The sequence below is a fragment of the Rhinolophus sinicus genome, chromosome 12, assembly GCF_057876585.1.
Source record: "Rhinolophus sinicus isolate RSI-liver-muscle chromosome 12, RSI-T2T, whole genome shotgun sequence".
Taxonomy (NCBI): Eukaryota; Metazoa; Chordata; class Mammalia; order Chiroptera; family Rhinolophidae; genus Rhinolophus; species Rhinolophus sinicus.
In genome coordinates, this window is record NC_142512.1 from 36,812,199 (window position 1) to 36,832,396 (window position 20,198).

At 44.8% G+C, this 20,198-nt stretch overlaps 1 protein-coding gene across 3 annotated transcripts in view; it reads left to right on the plus strand.

The window, feature by feature from the left end:
- The window catches only part of TTLL6 (tubulin tyrosine ligase like 6), a 36,146-nt gene extending 25,787 nt beyond the window's left edge, over positions 1-10,359 (plus strand). For 2 of the 3 annotated variants that reach the window (XM_074319781.2, XM_088802217.1), the window contains 3 exons: positions 4,922-5,285; positions 5,750-6,003; positions 9,649-10,359. In XM_074319781.2, the coding sequence (XP_074175882.2) occupies positions 4,922-5,285; positions 5,750-5,958 (573 nt within the window). In that variant the 3' untranslated portion in view covers positions 5,959-6,003; positions 9,649-10,359. The remainder of the gene's footprint in view (positions 1-4,921; positions 5,286-5,749; positions 6,004-9,648) is intronic. The other variant, XM_088802218.1, reaches the window with a different exon arrangement.
- The last annotated feature ends 9,839 nt before the right edge of the window (positions 10,360-20,198 follow it).

Below are 20,198 nucleotides of genomic sequence, written 5' to 3' on the forward strand. Positions count from 1 at the left end.
TCTCAGTAACTAGAGTCTCAGTTTCCCCATCTAAAAAAATGGGAGTACCTACCAGTGGATTACTGTGAAGATTAAATGAAAGGATCCATGAAAATGTTTATAGAGTAGTGTCTGATACACAGGACGCAAGTAAACATTAGCTATTTTAATATTACTGCTACTTCTTAAGACTGCCTTTGTTCTTTTCTCATTAACCTAAGACTTAAAGCAGTACTACTTAACTGTGAAGAGATTTAAAAAATAAAGCAGGAACATTTTATTATTTTTTTCTTTTTTGAATTTCATGTGCAGAGGGTTGATTTAATCAAAATCCTTGGTTCAGGATGTTGTATCATACTTGGTTCATTTGAAGCCTTTGCCTGTTTTATTTATTTTCCTTTTTCCCTATGCTCACCTCCCATTCTCCTATCCACCATCTTTTGTTAGTATGTTTTTCCTTGCAAAGTAGGGATTTTTAAAATACATGCATTTAGAATTTATGTAAGTATGATTTGGTTATCTAATTCCATGTTGTATTTTTTCTTGTTGAACCCCAGTTTTTCTTTACTTTTTAAAAAAATTAAATTTACATGCACTGAAATGCTCAAATGTTAACTGCACAATTCTGACAAATAAACATCCCTGTGTAACCCATAGCCCTATCACAATACACAACTTTCTGATATTTCAAAAAGTTCCCTCCTGTCCTTTCCCAGGCAATTGTCCCCCTGCCTCCTAGGTCCCTCCTGGAGACATCCACTGTCCTGACTCTGACTTTTTTTTAACCTTAGATTAGTTTTGCCTATTCTAGAATTTTATCTAAAGGGAATAATGTAGTTTATATTCTGTTGTGTCTGGCTTGTTTAGCTCAGTATTACACCTGTGAGATTCATTCATGTTGTTGGGTATATCATTAGTTTGTTCTTATTTATTTATGAATTGTATTCTCTTGTGCAAATATCCTGCAGTATAATTCTCCTGTTGGTGGACATTTATGTTGTTCCCAGTTTTTTTTTTTTTTATTGCTATTGGGATATTGCTCCTATGAACATTCCTATATGTCTTTTTGTGGAGATATGTTTTCATTTCTCCTAAATAATTACCTACGAGAAGAATTTCTGGGTCAAAGGGTAGATCTATGTATAATTTTATAAGAAACTCTAAAATCTTCATTTAAAGTGATTGTATCATTGTACGTTTCAGCCAACAATGAATGAGAGTCCAGCTGTTCCATCTTTGTCAACATTTGGTGTTATCTGACTTTTAAAGTTTTGCCACTCTAATGGCTGTGTTGTGATTTCTTGGTTTTAATTTGCATTTCCCTGATGAGTAACTATGTTGAGCACTTTTTCAACTGCTTATTGGTCATTCATATATCTTTCTTTGCTGAGAGTCTATTCAAGTTTTTGCCTCCTGCCCTTTGAAAAATGGGATTATTTTTTTACTATTGAGTTGCAGGAATTCTTTATATATTCTGGAAATCTGCCTATTCTTATTCTCAATAGTGTCCTTTGATTAGTGAAAATTTTTAATTTTGATGAAGCTTATCAATTTTTCTTTTATGGTTATTACTTTCTGTATTTTATCTAAGAAATTTTCATGTACTCCCAGGCCACAAAGATATTTTCCTAGGATTTTAAAAAAAACTTAATGGCTTTAGCTTTGTGTGTAGGTCCACGATCCATTTTAAATTAATTTTTGAGTACGCTAGGTGATGGGAAGCTGGGTTTGTTTTCCCCATATGTATATCTAGTTCCAGAAGTTTTTGTGTGTTTTTTAAAGATTTTATTGGGGAAGGAGAACAGGACTTTATTGGGGAACAGTGTGTACTTCCAGGACTTTTTTCCAAGTCAAGTTGTCCTTTCAATCTTAGTTGTGGAGGGTGCCGTTCAGCTTCAAGTTGTTGTCCTTTCAGTCTTAGTTGTGGAGGGCGCAGCTCAGCTCCAGGTCCAGTTGCCATTGCTAGTTGCAGGGGGCACAGCCCACCATCCATTGCGGGACTCGAGGAGTGAACTGGCAAACTTGTGGTTGAGAGCCCACTGGCCCATGTGGGAATCGAACCGGCAGCCTTCAGAGTTAGGAGCATGGAGCTGAGCCACTGGGCTGGCCCTAGTTCCAGAACTATTTGTTGAAAAGACTTTCCTTTTTCATTGAATTGCTTTGGTGCCTTATAAATTCTAGTAAGTTTTTTCATTGTTGGTGAAGTTTAGGATTTTCATCATAATCAATTACGTTATCTTCAAATAAAGATGTTTTACTTCTTTCTTTCCAATTTTTTATGCCTTTTATTTCTTTTTCTTGACTTATTGCACTGTCTAGGATTTCTAATATAATGCTGAATAGGAGTGGAGAGTGTAGACATCCTTGCCCTGTTTCCAATCTTAGAAGGGAAACATTCAACCTTTTACCATTAAGTATGATGTTAGCTGTAGAGTCTTTGTATGTGTCTTTTATCAGTTTGAATAAGTTTATTTCTATTTATAATTTGCTGAGAATTTTTTAAAATCATGAATGTATATCAAATTTTGTTAAGTGCTTTTTTGGTATCAGTTGATAGAATCATATGGTTTTTCTACATTAGATGATTAATATAGTAGATTACGTAGATTGCTTTTTGAATATTGAGCCAGCCTTGCATTCCTGGAATAAATGCCACTTAGCTGTGGTGTGTTATTCTTTTTACACATTGCTGGATTCAATTTTCTTAATGTTTTGTTGAGGATTTTTGTCTGTGTTTATAAGAGATATTGGTCTATAGTTTTTTCTTTTCTTCATCTGTCTTTGCTATCAGGTAATGTTGACTCTATAAAATAAATTGGGAAGTGTTCCCTCCTCTTTTGTTTTCTGGAAGAGATTGTGTAGAATTGTCATTATTTCTTATTTAAATATTTACGTAGAGTACTCCAGTAAAACTATCTGGACCTGAAGATTTCTTTTTTGGAACATTTAAAGCTATAAATTCAATTTCTTTAACAGTTGTGTATTTTATTTTGAGTGAGTTTTGGTGGTTTTTGGTGTTTGAGGTATTGGTCAATTTTATATAAGTTGTTGGATTTATGTATGAAAAGTTGTTTATAATAGTCCCCTATTATCCTTTTAATGTCTGCAGAGTCTGTACACAATTTTGATAAATCGTATTTTCATTCAGTCCAAAGTATTTTCTAATTTTACTTGAGATTTCCTTTATTACCTGTTTTTTTTTTAAGTGTAACACATTTAGAAGTGTGTTGTTTAATTTCTAATTGTTTGGATATTTTCCTGTTACTGATTTGTATTTTAATTCCCTGTGGTCAGAGAACATACTTTATATGATTTCAGTTTTTTTAAATTTGTTAACGTTTATGTTATGATCCAGGATATGGTCTCTTTTGGAGGCTATCCCATGTACACGTCAAAAGAATGTGTATTTTGCTGTTCTTGGGTCGTAGGTCAATTAGATCTATTTGGTTGATGATGTTGTTCAGGTCTTCTATGTCCTTGTTAATGTTCTGTGTACTGGTTCTAGCAATTACCGAGAGAGAAATGTTGAAATCTCCAACATAGTTGTGAATTTGTCTATTTCTCCTTTTATTTCTAGCAACTTTTTCTCCATGTAGTTTGAAGCTTTGTCATAAGGTACATACACATTTAGGATTGCTATGTCTTGGCATATTGACCCTTTTATCATAATGTGATGTCATATCTCTCTTACTCTACTCCTTTTGTTCTGAAGTCTACCTTGAGGATATTCATAGAGCCACTCCAGCTTTCTTTTGATTAGTGTTTGCATGGTAGATCTTTTCCCATTAGTGATCTATTCTTTTCTTCAGTTCTGAAAGTTTTTGGTAAGCTGTTTATGGGCAGAGTTGCACATGGGCAGCTCAGGGGTGATCCCAGGAATTCATAATCTACTTTACTGAGTCATGTTCCCAAATTCCTTCCTCTCCATAGTCTCTGTGGTACTTTCTGGTTCCCTGAGCCTCTCTTTTTCAGTTTTATGGTTAGCAAGCTGAGGTTTTATTTACCTGCTTTGTGACACACTTCTGTGACTATACCTACTTTCAGGGCCAAGTGGCAGGAAGTCATAGACAGAATAAATATTAGGGAGTCACTCCACCCTCTTGGGACCACAGCTCTTTCACTTGGAGAGGAAGTTTCCCCTCCCTCAGACATTTAGGTTTCTTAGGCCCTGCTGTTGATTCTGTTGCTACCACTGCTGCCACCACCTCAGGATTTCATGGAGATGAGGCTCAAGAGAGTGGAGAAAAGAAGGGAAAAGAGAAGAAGGTCTTTGAGTCAAAACTATAGGGTTATTTTATTTATTTATGTATTTATGTATTTATTTATCTATTATCTGATATCATTTCTCCTTCACCTGAAAAACTCCCTTTAGTATTTGTTATAATGTACATCTGTCTGCTGGTGAATTTGTTATAAAGCACATCTGTCTGCTGGTGATGAATTTCTGGTTTTATTTATCTGAAAATACCTTTATTTAGCTTTTCTTTTTTTAATCAATTTTATTGGGGAATATTGGGGAACAGTGTGTTTCTCCAGGGCCCATCAGCTTCAAGTCTTTGTCCTTCAATCTAGTTGTGGAGGGCACAGCTCAGCTCCATGTCCAGTCACCGTTTTCATTCTTTAGTTGCAGAGGGCGCAGCCCACCATCCCATGTAGGAATTGAACTGGCAACCTTGTCGTTAAAAGCTCGTGCTCTAATGCTGAGCCATCCGGCCGCCCCTCCAGAAGCTCAGCGACAGCTCGTTGTCTTCAATCTAGTTGTGGAGGGCGCAGCTCACTGGCCCATGTTCAGAGCTCATGCTCTAACCAACGGGCCGCCTCAGACCTAATATTTCTTGCTACTGATGAACTCAGCTCTTAATCTGCTTGTTTAAATCAAGAGTGGCATAGGAAGGAGTTCTTTGCTTTCCACAGTCTCATTTTGTACTGTTTTCTCTTCCAGCCCTTGAGTTCAGTAGAAACCTCTCCAGAATCTACCACCCAGGTCTCAGACTCCCCTGAGTCTCTGCTGAGCATGACTATGACAACCAGCTTTGAATGTAGTAGCCCAGAACTGAACAGGATGGTCTCCTCTAAATGCAAGCAGCAGCAGAACGTGCAGAACCTCATCCAGGAGAAAATATCAAAAATTTATCTGCCTACAAAATCCCAGCACTTCTTGGGGAATCTGAACCCACACTGGACTTCACTAAAGAATAACATGAAGAGACAGCATCTGCTATCAGAGCTAGTCACCAAAATTCGACTGAAGGAGAAGTTCTCCTTATTCCCAGACAACCCGAAACTGGTGTTGAGTAACCAGTCACGTGAGTGCCAGTGTCTACAGGGATGTGCCAAGAGCTTAGGTGATGTAATAACCAACAGACCCAGGCCTAATCTTTGAGGAGCATCCAGTCTGAAAGGGGGGATGCATCCCCTGTCCTCAGGGAGACCCTGACCAGATGGTGGAGACATAGTCCATGTTCTCAGGAAGTCCCTAGTCTTATTGGGAAGACAAGAAAGATGAAAATAGAATGCTATGTCTAAGTACCCTCTTCAACATTTCCCGGTTCTCATTCAGAGGTGGCCTATTCTGCCGAGTGTGTACCAGTTGGGGGCATTAAGTATGAAGATACAGGGAAGAGAAACTATTTGGAGAGAAGGAATAATGGCAGATTCTGATTCAAGATCAGATTTAGACTAGGGACCCTAGAAGGAGGTGACCTTTGCCAGGAACTTGTGCTGAGTTCAGCAGCACAAATTAATCATGCCAATGATTTTGCCTTTGCAGAAAACTCCTCCCTGCCCAGCAGCCGAAGCTCTGGTGAGAAGAGGCCACTGGATGTGTCCCCCCTCCTCCACTTGCAGAGTTCTCATAACCATGATGTTTCTCTGAGGGATCTGCTGGTGGTTGCCACTCCAGCCCGATTGGATCCGAGGCCTGGAAGAAGCTATACGGGTGCTATGAGGGACCTGTGTATACAGGATCAGGAAGCATAAAGTCACTGCATGATCTCTGGCCAAAAAGGATGTGAGAGGCAGTAGGTAGGCCCACCCATAATCCCTTTATGTACCTGGTGCATTGGCAGGTACTATATGTGTATATTTTTGGAATGTCAGGTAGGTAGGTAGATGCATGATGGATTGATAAAGACATCCAAGAAAGTAGACAATTAAGACTAACGTCAGTCAAAATGTGACCCCCCCCACCCCGTGCAATGTATATTTCTGCTTTGACTGATCCGTTCCCACTGCTTTAAGTGCACTTTGCCTTGTCTTTCACTGATGGCTAAAATTGAGACAGTTACCATGCCAGTCTCAGAAGTAGGAGAATGTCACCTATGAGGGGTTGATTTCTATACTTTCCAACTGTGCCAGCTTGGCCTAGGTCCAGGTCACTTACCCCAAAACCTGGCCCTGTAATGGAGTGTACTGAGGGGACCAAACAAGTAGAAGTGGATCCTGAGAATATGTGTAAACAAAGACCTTTAAGCTTTGATTCCACTGTGAGAAAGGACCAAAGCGAGCAAGGAGTATTCTGTCAGATTTTTAGTGCTTCTGAAGGAAGGTGGTACGTAAAAACTTAGGAGAACTCTACAACATAGCATTGTGTATAGTAGAGGGGTTCGTACTGCTTGGCTGCCTATAGAAGAAGGCTATACATTTAAATCATCTCCCTTAGTCATGCCTCGTATAGCAGACTGTGACCAGACAATCTGATCTGGCCCCTTCATGCCCAGTAGCTCACATTGCAGAAGGACTGTTCAGTGAACATCGGCCCATAGGCATCACTTTGGGTGCAGGTAAAAATGCATATTCCAGGGCCCACCCCCAGAAATTCTGATTCAGCAGGTCTTAGTGGGAGGCCCCAAAATCTGCATTTTTAAGAAGCTGCTCCAAGTGATTCTGATGGTCTTCTCAGTTTTTCTTGGAGAAAAACTGGGCTTGGTGTTTCCCAAACTTCCCTGATGATATGACTCATATGGGGGCCATTGTTAAGCCTATAGTTTCCTAGGCAACACCTCTGGAAATTCTGACCCAAGAGGTTTGGGATAAGGCCCTGGTAATTTGTCTTTTGACTAAGTATCTCAGGTATGGTAGAGAGGACCATCCTACGTCTAGACCCAGGCCCAGGCGGAGGCACCTGTGACAGCCAGGCATGACCTGTGAGTCCCAAGCCTTATAACGGGGGTGGGTTCGAGCCCACCCCCACTATCTTTGGTTCATCATTTTCTGGTACTAGAATTTTAAGTAAAGGTATGGTTATTTATTGATATTTAGTCTCTCACTTTTTAAAAAAAAAAAGAGGGATGAGACAGCAGATTACAGTGGAAGCTTTTATTCAACATGACTATTAAAATGAAGTTATAATGATCAGAAGTCACACAGAGAAAGGGAAGAGGCAATTATATTAAAATGGTGTGATAAAGTACATCCTGCATTGACCATTGAATTGAGCTCTAAGCCTCTTAGCAGAAAAGGCCAAACAGCATTCAGTTTTGGTCCTTTTTGTCTCCCCAATCAGAATAGATATTCCCTAAGGACATGGACTATGTCTCAATCATCAGACTGGAGTCTTGCTGAGGTCAGGGGCCTTATTCCCCACCTCTCCCCTCTCAGACTGGGTGCTCCCCAAAGATTAGGACTGGTTCTGTTGGTTACTTCACCCCCTAAGCTCTTAGCTCATCGCTGTACATCCTGGCACTCACGTGACTGGTTACACAGCAGCAGCTTCTGGTTGTAGAGAGCTGGGAACAAAAAGAGATTCTCCCTCAGTTGAACTTTGGTGAGTAGCTCTGATAGCAGATGCTGCTTCTCCACGTTATTCTTTAGCAAAGTCCAGTGTGGGTTCAGACTTCCCAAGAAGCTCTGGGATTTTGTAGGCAGAGAAGGTTTTGATATTTTCTCCTAAATGAGTAAAGATATGTTTCCTCATCTAGTAAATAGTTAGATAGTTCTTTTGGAGAGACTTCTTTCCCTGGCTCTAATTTCCAAGAGTAGTTTGGCATGTGGTCATTTGTCTATTGTAGACTTTTACTCCTATTGTAGAGTGGATGATGGCTGAAGGCACTGAGATGTTTTTTTTAATGAATATTAGTGATGATAATAGTTACCCTTTTTTGGTAGCCTACTATATAGGTGCCAACATTCTTTTAAATATATATTTAATCTAATTTAATTCCAATCACAACTGTGCACTTTAGAAAAGAAAAAAACAGAAGCTCAAAGAGCATAAAGCTTAACATTCAGGAGGTCCCACAGCTTTTCCGTGGCAGAGCAACGCTCTAAGTCAAATGTTTCTGACTCCCAAGCTCTAAAAGCCATGCTATTTTTCTTTCGAATGGCATTTTAAATATTAGTCTTCAGTTAGAGCTGAAGGCATAATAAATGGCTCTTCAGTGAAGACATTTCTGCAGGTAGCAGAGATGGCCAAGACCAAGCAGGGCCTCTTAGAATAGGATCACCAGAGATCAGAGCTGGCCCTTTGCTTTCAGATCAAATAATGGCTTTTAAAATTTCCAACTAATCCCTCAAAGGACTGACACATACAAGGCAAACTCACAAAGGTCTAATTATATGCAGCAGAATGTCTATCAATGCACTGATTTACAAATGGAGCAGGATGTAGTGTGAGAATAGGGTCTCTGCATAATAAATAATGGTTGAATGAAAGAAGGAAAGAGTGGAGCAGAGGTTCAAATGGATCCGGGGCTTTCTTGGTAGGTATTATAATAATACCGTCTACACAGCATGTTTCCGCACCGTATCTCATGTAATTCTCAGGTCAATGCTGTAAGGTTGGCAAGGCAACATTATTATCTTATCCTCAAGTTGCAGATGAAGAGAATCAAGGTTTGTGGACATTAAACGACTTGCCCAACCTCATACAAAGGATGGGCTCTGGGCAAATAGCCCAGTGTTTCTTCCTCTTTATCACTCTGCCATGAGCTTAAGGGCAGTCTGACCCATGTGAGGAATGGAGCTCTCACAAATTCTTCCATTTTTCTTATTAAATCACTGTAATATCATCATTCTTCCTTCAATCCATTTTCACAGGGGGTCAGTCAATGAACCCAAGGTTTCAGATCTGTCAACACTTGAGTTTTGGGGATAAATAACCCATACTATAAGATTTTAAGGAGTTTAAAAACTTGCTAACGTGGCGTGCCTGGCACCCTACTGAATAAATGGGAGTTTTAATGATGATGGTGATGATGATGATGATGATACTCTTCTGATGGTGATGAGTTCAGCTTGGACTGGACCAAGACATACTTGCTTTTGGTATATCAAGAGCTTTGCATATATTATCTCAATCCTCAAAGAAACTCTATGTGGTTAGTACCATTGTTTTGTGTTTTTTTCAAATGAGGAAACCAAGGTTAGAGAGGTTAAGTAACTTGCCCGAGGACACAGATAATGAGAACTCCTAAGCCTCTGCTCTTAACCACTACCACTTAATATCTCTGGCCAGCCATCTTGGCTGCTCTTAAATGATCCATAGCAAATGTATGGGGCTGTAGGGATGCAGGGAGATGAATGTTGTGTAGGTAAAATAAGTTTCTGTGTCTATGCATGTGAATCACGTGAGTACCTCCTGACCCACTAGATAGGAATGGTGATGACATGAATATTCTACAGGCCATTTAAAGGAAAAACCTAAGAAAATATCTTTCTTTTTTTTTCCAGAATCAGAATTCAGACTGGATCTCTGCCATTTTATCCCTTTCTACTCTTCTTCCAATGTCTACAGTGCCCACAGAATCAATTGAAAGTTTTATTTTTCTCATCTAGATGTCCTGATCTTATAGTTTTCTCCTATTAACACCAATGAGGCCAACAGCCTTGCCTTTTGTGTCCTCCCAGTTAGCTTCCAGTGTGGTAGGACCATGACTTTTGGGAGTTATTGGTGCTGCTCCAGGAGACACCCTAGTTGCCCCAAGTAGTGGCATTCCTATGGGTTCCTCACATGACACCATCATCTAGAGCACTCCCCCAGATAGAGCAATGTGAGGGGAGGAGTGTTTCAGAGAAGGACTCACAAGTTCTGGGAATCCAAAGTCCTTAGTCCACCAATAGGCTGATGTCAGTTGGTCTTCAACCCCAAAGAGAAAAGGCAGAGAAAGGGCTAAGCAGGTGGAGAACTCAGAGCCCTGAGGAAGGGAATTGGGGCCGTTGTAACCACCAGGTAAAGACCAGCCCTCCTTCCATCCCACCACCTCTGTGCCCAAACTTCTTCCTGCTACCTCCCTTACCAGCCCAACTCAGCCTCATCAGGGAAGACAGAGCTGAGGCAAGAGTACCCAGCCTGCAGATGTTTCTTCCATCAACATGCAGAAATGATGCATTTTTCTCTCAAGTGTACATTGGTAAAATAAATCGCCATACTCGATGCCAGAACAAGGAGCCTGATCCAGAGTGAAAATGGGCAGGGGAGGTGGGAGAGAGAGTGCTCCTGAGCACTCCTCATTAAGAAAGCTCCAAATCCACTGAAAATGTGTCGGGGCATTTGAAGACTTTCTTTGGATGAATATTCTACAGCGAACCCTGCTCACCTTGCTGGAAGCACAGACCCTGAGGCGGTCCTTTGGGGGGCACTGTGGCTGCCGTGACGCTTCCCAGCATTGGGCCTGGCTTACTCCAGGCATAACGTCTCACTTTGCCTGCTAGTTTATTCTTTACCGTTTCCAGGAATGTAATCCAAGATCTTTGCCTCATTTGTGCTTCCTGAGTTAGATCCCTGGAGAGAGCTTTGGAGGAGGAGTATGGGGTAAGGGGTGGAAGAAAGGTGAGGTCTAAAGTCAACACCTACTTCACAATGTTGACTCAACTTTGCCTTGTGGATTACGAATGGAATTAATTTCTGGCCTCAAGGATTTCGGGATTCTGGGATACCTGCAGCCTACAGTATCCCTCAGGCAAAAGACATTAATTATCCAAGCTATTAAATAGAAAAGTTAGGCTCAAGCCATTTGTGTCAAGCTATAAACCACCCATATGTATACAACAGCTGCATCCCCACGTAGGCCTGGTTTTCAAGGACTCCTGGCATAGTGTTCTCTTTAGTAAATAAGTCAAGGCCCACTTTGATGGCAGAAGAAGGAAGCTCTGTTTACCACTGGGCAGACTAGTCAATGCTTAACTATCATCTTCACCAGCCCTCTCCTGATGACATTCAGAAGGCTCAAAACAGACCGAACTGAAGCCAGTTTTCCCATTGTCATCATCAGGTTGCCATAGATCATAGCCAGGCCCAGGCAAAAGAGTAAGACTTGCTAAAATGGGTCTTCCTGGAAGTTCTACATACCTCCCTTTTCCTCCCTAGTCACCAGACCCAGCCCCGTCAAAGTTCCTGAGCTGATAAAAAGGAAGTCTCTTAATGAGGTGAAGTCAGAATTATTTCTTTCTAAGGGACAATGTGTGCCAGCACCTTTGATCCTAAAGACAGGGTCAGCTTCGTGGGTGTGTAATCTGAGCAGTCGCATAGGACTCTACACTTAGAAGGGCCCTGCACTTGGTTTAATGGTCTGTGGTCACTGTTTTGAAATTCTGAATAATTTTTGAACAAGGAGTCCTGCCTTTTCATTCTGCACTGGGCCCACCAACTTATGTAGGCCAGTCCTGCCTAGAAACTTTTAACAGCTCTGGGTTATCCAATGAGAAGGCAAAATGGCAGGCTGCCTTCCTAGCCCCACCGACCTCCTGACTGTTCACCCATAGGGCTCTGCAAGACAACTGTCTGCTGAATGCTTGTGGGGGACAAAAAAATGCTTGTGGCAGTCCTTACTCTTGTAGAGTGTGCAATGGAGTAAGATAGGTCCACAGATAAATAGCTACTAAGAGAGAATGTTAGTAGATGAGAAGGAAATGCTCCCATACGTCCTGCTGGGAGGGTCATGAGAACTTATTTGAATTGGAGAACTTATTTGAATTGGCAGGAAAAAAACAAACAGGATTTTAAAAAGTGTATATGAGGCGTGGCACTGAGCTATAGAGGCGTGGAAGAAAATAAAAACAACGCCGATCATGATCAAGAAGTAAGGTCTAGTCCAATTTGACTGGATCAGAATGGAAAATTAGGAGAGGACAATGGAAAGATGGCTTAAGAGAACACAATGGAGACCTAGGTGCCCTTTGTTTATATCACCATCATTGCACTCCTCATAAGAGCAAACTTGTGTGCATAGCTTTGTCTCCACTAGACTGTACCATGTCTTCTATCTTTATATCCCCTACTTTTAGCTTAGAGCCTAAGACAATAGGAATTCAGTAAACATTAGCTGAGTGAATTACTATTGTGGAGGATCTAAAATATCCTGGGAAGTTTTTACCGAACTCAGTAGGCTGTGAAAAAACACTGAAGATTTTTGAATGGGAGAGGGATTTTATTTAGGGTGAGAAAGATGGTAGACTAGATAATTGGCAAGGAGAGAGCCCGAAGGTGGGAGAGCAGTCAGGAGGCTCATACGGTGGGTGTGTGGGGACAGAGTCCCAGAGAGCAGTTGCCAGGCTTTCGGCATCACGTGGAAAGGTGCTGGCTCGAGTAGTAGATGGCCATCAGCTGTTACCAGTCAGCCATTAGCCACTGATATAACTGCCATGGCTAAGCTAGCAAGCATGGATTGCAGTTAGCATGGAGGATTGCAGCTAGCAAGTGAGGTTGGTTGGCAGAGAAGCTGACGGCAGGTTGCAGATCGTGTGGCTCCTGCTTCCTGTGTCCAACACAGCTGCCAGCGAGAATATAGTGGTATGACTCCCCTATCTATGGCTCTGTGGGTGTTCCTTTTTGGCCTCACCATATTCTGTGTTCTTGTGTGGGGAGCGGGACCAGAGACTCGGCATGACACCCTGCATGACAGGTGTTCTGGGTTTCAAGCCTTTGCATCCCCTATCAGAATGGCTGGCTGTGGGAAAGAAAAGGCAGGTCAGAAAAACGTAGAGCTGGGACATAGCAGCTGAATGAATGTAGGAGGAAAGGAAAAGGGAACAAAAAGGTGGCTTCAAAAGAATTGAGTCCCTGAAAGAAAATAGGAACATTGGGAGAAGAAGCTTTTGGGGGAATGGAGATTGGAGCATTTCATAAAGCAGGTGGATGACTTCCTGTCCCTAGATGGATTTAAAAGAGCAACATTAGAGGAAAAGTTTCTAAATGCAAAAATGATTTTCCTGAAGACTAAATTGTTAGAAATAGCCACCTTAGACTGGGAAGGTGCTCCAAGCTCAGAACTGTCTGGGCAGCTTAAAAGACATGTGCCCCCACCCCCTACAGACCAAATTAGTCAGTTGGGGGTTGGGGAAATGACCTGGCTTTAGAAAGCTCTCTCAGAGGGTTCTGATATGTACCCATGTTTGGGAGCCACTTCTCTGGCTCAACCCACACCGGGCAGCCCACCTCAGCTGGGTAACTCTCCTGAGCCTTACAAGGGTAATTTCAGATTCCAGTTTGCTTCCATCCTGGCAGGGAGTGTAAATCAGGCAGATTGGCAGCTGTTCCAAGCGTCCTCCTCCACCCATACTGGGTGATTACATGAGCCGAATATAATCATTCACTACCCTTGTCTTTACAGCTGGCATGTCACTTAGTTTAATTACAGCACACTGTGGCGTTTTAACTCAAGGAATCTAAAAAAGCAATAAAATGGGTTTTTCAAATTGCTAGGAAGGCAATGAAGACCTTGGAACTGCAATTTACCAAGAATTGCTTTCATTATTTTGCATTCTCCAGCCATGACTCTAACCAGCAGCCTGGGAAAGCCAAACAGGCAGTGTATCATGTGGAGGGTATTTCATGTCTGCTGAGAGCGCACTGTATGCTGGAGGCTCCTGGAGCTGCCTTGGGGTGGGAGGAGGGGTTGTGATTGTTCTGAGCTGTGTTCGTCCCATTAGGCACCTGCTAATCATGCTTCTGCCATGACTCTCCCAAACTACGGGCTCTGACTGACCTGGGGTGACCTTCAGCAAGGGACCCCCTTCCTCTTTACTCTGGAACATCTACTGTCCCCAGAAAACATGAGGAAAGAAAGTTTGGAAAGTAAAACTAGTCCTTTAAAAATCTAGGGTTGGTGTCTGGTTCCTCTTAATTCTTGAGAAGGTACTTCATGGGCAGCCATTTTACAGGCAAAGACTGTGGTGTCCCGTCGCCACCCTGCTTTCCCAAGCCTGAGTCTTAGGAATGGTAATATAAAGGGACCCCGCCCATCCGAGAAAGGGGTGGAAGCAGCAGGCAGCGCTGAGACAGATCCCTCCTGCTGTGAGCAACTTTGGTGGGTATGATGGTCTGGAGCAGAATGCCAGCTGCCTCAGCAATTATGCCAGGTGGGAGAGCAAACACTGAAATCCTGTTGGCAAACTCAGGGCCATCACACCATGGCCAAAGCAAACAGGGGCAGAGGCAGGCCAACTGCAATGGACTCTTCACTTCCAGGTTGAGACTGAGCTAGCTGAGCCCACATGTCAGGGCATCAAGTAGCCGTGGGGATACTGACACCCATTCCTGGGCTGCTCGTCTTGCTATGGTCCCCTTTCAGATTGGCACAGGCCAAGGAAAGTGTGATAATGATAAAGCACTTCATGTGTATTACTTTGTTTATTCACAGCAGTCCTGTGAGGTCAGTATTATCCCCATCTTGCAGATGAGAAAACTGAGGCTAGGGGCCATGAAAGACATAGAGCCAGGACTTAGTCTCAGGGCCTCTGATTCAGTGTCTGCTGCACTTCTCCTTCCCTCCAACTTCCTAGCTCCCGACCCTAAACTCTCCCATGTGAATTCTCTCATTCCCTTCATGGGCAGAACTCCCACAGTAAACCCATCTTGAGTTCTTTCCATTTCATAACTGAGAAGCAGAGGCTCAAAGGTAGGGGGGATTATTTTTGTTTTTAGGAAAATAGCTAGTTGACATCCCTGATTCTGTCACATCCACAAACACAAGAGAGACCCAGTGAAATGAATATGATTACAGATATTTTCAATTTCTTGCACATTTCAACAGCCCCCCCTTATATAAACATGAAAAATCTGAATCAAGTTCTCTGGTTTTCATGTTATAATTTGGTTGTATTTGGACATAGTTTGAGTAGACCCTCTTATGACTTGGCCCTCTTGGTGTCTCTAGCGCCTAACGTACCTATGAATATTCATATCCTTTGCTGCCTGGTTGGGAAATTGAAAAAGGTGCACAGTAGCTATATTCATGTCTGATGGAGGCACTGGGCTCCTACTGAGGGAAGGAAGCTAGCTGTTGGATTGGCTGTGCCCTCCTGGGTCCCCATTCCTCAGCAGATTTCCTGGTTATTTGAAATCTCCTGATTATTCGCCAACGTCCCTGTTGGGGGTGGGGGGTGGGGGGGAAAGAGACAGGAGAAGAAAAGAGGATTCCTTCATTGGACTCTGTGGACCCAATAGCTCGTCCTCCCCTGGCATTTTGATTTGCTCCGCTTCTGGGGACCCGAAAGGGAACCGCTATTCATCAGAAGGGGCCAGGGCAAAGTGGAGGCAGAGGGCGTGATTTTCCCGTCTCTGGAGAGAGGACTTAGAGGGCAGAGTAGCGATGTAGTCCCCAAGAGAAAACGAGGCCTCTGCGGGGCTAGTTTGGTGGTTCTGTTGGAGAATGTGCGCGCGGGAAAGGCGCATCCCTGGGGCGAATGTGCCCGGAATTGGAGATTAGAAAGAGCGGAAAAGAAAACCTCGCTCCCCACCAACGAGGCCCGTGTTGCTGTACCAAGAGACCGGAGGAGGAGGACGGGCTCCAGGCGCTGAGCCCCGCGCTCCTTGGCGAAGAAAATTCACAGATCCACCGCTACTCCCGGCTTGCTTCCCGGACACCGCGCCTCGCACGCGCTGTCCCATCCGAGCGCCACCCGCCCCAGCGGCGCCAAGACTAGGGATCAGGCACCGCGACGAGAAGCCAAAGGGTACCCGCAGAGAAGCCGGGCTTTCGCCCCAGCGGGGTCCGAGGAGGATCTGACCCGGGCTGGAAGAAGTAGGACAGAGATTGGAGGAGTTGCACCCGAGCTCCCTGCATAAATGCTTAGGGCTGGGTACGACAGCCGGCTACCGGGCGCTCCCCGCTCCCTCCGCTCCCCGCTTCGCCCTAGCGGCTCCCATTTGGATACCCCCAAACCACGAAGGTAAAGTTGATTCCCCAGGGAGCGTGAAATAGGCTTCCTCCCGTACGGATTTAAGAATACGCTTCACTGCTGTCTATTGAGCGCTATCATGTGCCAGGCACTGGGGCAAAGCCCTTTATGAGATTTATTGTCCCCCAAACTACCCGATGGGGCTGCCATTCCCATTTCCAGATGAAATAACTAGGCCTGAGAGGCGGAGTAAACCAATACGTGTTACAAACAAGACTGAACACAGTAATGACTCCAAGGCCGAAGGGACCTCCGACGAGGCCCTTCCCGGACTATGGTTGTTTGCACTTGAACTGCGTGCTCCGCATTCGTTTTCAGTGTGGAGAACAGTGTAAGGCCAGGCAGGTAACAGCCGCGCGGTCCAGTGTGGTCACCTCCATTCCGTCACTGCTCCCATAAGGACTCCCCAAGGAAGTCAGGGTGGGAATGGCGATTAGCCTAGTTTTACAGAGCAGGAAACAGGCTCGGCCATGTCCAGGACATAGCTGGTCCTGAGACCAGCCCCAAGGAAGGTCTTCTGATGTCCTAAACCCAGAAAGAGCTGTCAGCCAGGTCGCTCACCTGAATTGTCATCTTTGAAGTAAATGGGGTGCTGAAAATGCAACCTGTTAGGAGTGTTTCTAGCTACGATTTACTATCATCTACCTCTTCTCAGAGTCACTCAGTTGTTCTAGTCACTTGACTGGAGCTGGGCAGAGGGCAAATGGCCAAGGATTTCTCTGGGACACACGCCTTAGCAAGGTCTGAGAGGAGATGAGACTAGTGGGACATTTTTGCTGTCACTGTGTTGATTTGATCCCAGCATCACCTCTGTAGCTATTAGCATCGTTCCTCTTTCATAGGTGAGGAGATGACGCTGAGGGAGATGAAGACCCTTGCTGGGGCCTGCAGCTGGTGGGGGGTGGGATCTGGGTCTCTGCTGGGTCCGGTTCACCTCACCACTGCTCTCTACTAGTCCCAGGGCCCAAGAATAGCTTTGAATTGGGAGTCAAACCTCCACATCATATCTTCCACATTAAAATTGATAACCATAGTGACATGTCCATAAAATCGAGTGACCAGTTCCCTCCTTAAGGAGCAAGAGTTTCCACTCTTATCCTGCATGCGCCCGTAACCCTTCACAGAGGCCCAGTGTCTCTTCAGAGGGATGTCCTCCAGGTGATTCCGAGGGAATGAGTATCAGGCTGGTACCTCCCACCCCTTTCCTGCTCCTCCCACCCCCCAGGGCTGGAAATATTTCTAAAGCCGCTTTTCCAAGGCCCGAGTGATGCCTTTCTTCATCCAGAGGGAGAGAAATAGTGCCTCATAGGATGCTCGAGGATGCGGAGTGGCTGTCCCCAAGGAAGGCCACCACTGGATTCCTGGCAGGAGAGAGACAGGATTTCAGACCTCCCCTCCCCTTCCCTCCTTTCCTCCCTCCGTCTTCCCTGGTACCCCCTCGTCTTTCTTGTCCCACCAGTTTCCAAAGAGCAGAGGTTGTTTACCCTCGGGAGCGAGGCCAGGATGGCACTGAGGTCGGAAGCTTCATTCACCGCTGGGAGGCATCCGAGCCCGACCCCCACCCAGCGGCCCCGAGCTCAGCCGAGTGTGAGGAGATCCAGGCTTGGAAACCCCATCTGGCCAATAACTGCCTCGGCGACTTCCCAGCCTCCCTGGCATTCGTCCTGCGACCCGACCCTTCCTCTCCAAGGTGCAGGCCAGCCCCAGACAAGCTCTAACGCTTGAGAGAACTCCGAGGGGCCTCACCCCAAGTCACTGTCAGATCAATGTTGAGGGCTGTGGGGTGGGGGACTCCATAATCTGCTCCACCTCGACCCCAATTCACTTTAAGACTTTCTTTCCTAACTTACCTGAAACATCATCCCTTGTCAAATAGCTAAAGATTTTTACTCACTACCCCTCCACCCCCAAACCGGGCTCAGCGACTTCTTTTCGCTCTTGGGGAGGAGGAGCCTGGCGCCAAGAACTTGCACTGTCTCACTGGCGACGGGTTGGGGGATCAAAGGCTTTGGAAGTGACTCCCAGGATGCGGGTAGAAGGGGTAGCAGCCTTCTCCACGTCCTCCACCTACTGATTCCCCCGCCTACAGAACCCATAGGTGTTAATATTTCACCAGCTACCCCCTTCCTTCCCCCGGAGACTCCCAAAAGGCACGTCCCGGAAGCCCAGCCACTACGTGGTCCCACATAGGGTCAGTGGGGAGGGCTGGCCCCCAGGCAGCCCCTCCTCACCTGAGCAGCCCCACCCCAGCAAGTCCGCTTGAGTGAGTCGCCTCGGCCCCCGCCTGAACCCAACACACTGATAAGCCCTCAGACAGCCAAACATCGTTAATTTCTTTGCCTTTCTAGACTTCTCTGTCTGTCCTTTCCCCGACCCAGGAAGGGGTCGACTGGCTCTGTGTCTACTTCTCCCAGGCGCTGGACTCAGAGCACCACACATTCGGCCTTTTGCCACACATCCCCTCTCCCCCGCCCATGCTTCTGGACAGGAACCAATGTTCTGTGACACCCTGTTGGTCTAAAATAATGTTCCCTCATCCTCCACCCCACCACCACTCACCTTGCCTACCTAGACTCTACCTTAGAAGAGCTCCAGGAAACAGTAAAAAATTTAAGAGAGAAAGGGGAAGTCGGTGTGAGAATGTCAACAATGATTTCAGAAATTGAAGCTTAAAATCCTTCTCAGCTCAACCTTGAATGTGAGGGGAAGGAGAAGGGTTAGATTGTCCACTGGGACTGCACAAACAAATAATGATCTCAGTTTCTTATTTCCTGTTGCTTTTTAGAACTTTGCTGGCACACAGAAAAAAAGGGATCAGACTGATAGGAGACAGTGTCTACCCCCAAACAACACCACTCCTGGGAAAGATCGGGATGAGGCTTCCCTATCCCCACCCCATGTCGTGAGTGTGGACAAAGCCTGGTGGGTCATGGCCCCAGGTTCCCAGACCACCTGTCCAGGGTGGAGGGAGCCCCAACATTAGAAAGCTGGTCATTCTCATTGCAGCTACTTTCTTCAGGTGCCCCCACTGTCACCAGCAACAAGAGTTCTGCCCTCAAATCCTCCCCTAGTGCTGTTTTCCCCACCCTTTCTCCTAAGAAAGAGAAGGTTCCTAGAAAAGACCCTTGGGAGAGGCACTCTGGCCAAAGTGGCAGGGTGTGGGTTTGGGGAAGTGACATGCACAGAGGAGGGCAAAATGATCCCTGAATTGGGATGGGGAGCTCTTCCTTCGTTGAGGGGCCACTTTCCTTTCTAGACAGGGGCTGGGGTCTTAAGCCCAAATGTGCAGTTTACATTAATTCAAGCAATATTTTGGATAAATTGGAACATTTATTCACCCAAACTAACAATAATAGGACCAAAAAGTTAAATATTGTTTAGTCAGGAGTCAGGTAAGCAAGCTCCTCAGGCTTCTCCTGGGAGAGAGGTCTTTTGACAAAAAAGAAATAGGTTAGTCATTATCTGAATAATTTTTTTTAAAAAAACCTTTAAAATTCGATTTCCCAAATCCAGACCTCATTTCCAATAGTTCTGAGGGGATAAAACTTTAATAATAATAATAATAATAATAATAATAATAATAAAAACCTTGGGGAAAGTATATATCTCATTTTTCAAACCTTAAACACTGCCCTGAGGCACTTGACGAGATTGAAGTCGCCTGGAAGTTGTTAGCAAGTTCCTGACACGAAGTAAATGCTCAGTAAACGTTAGCGGTGTCCTCTCCTCGCTTGGGTGGACTTGGATTCTAACATGGAACTCTGCAGGGCCGGAATTCCCTCTTGACCTTCCCTCTAAAGGTCTGCCTATATTTTTTGCCCAGATCTTGACTGGTATTTCAGGAACGGTAAATAGACGCAAACCTTCTGTCTGCCAAAGAATTCCTGTAAGAGCTGGGGATGGTTCATTTTGCATGCCAGCCGAAAAACTCGTGCGGTTTAGAGGGGCTGCGTTTGCGACCAAGCCTGGGGCCGAGAAGCTCCTGCCTGGAGTTTGGGCCCGCAGGACAGAGGGCGGTGGGCTGAGCTCAGGGATCCCGCCCTGAAAGGCGCCTCCAGGGAGAGTGCGAGGGGGCCTCTAAAGACCCTTATACTCTTCTGAAT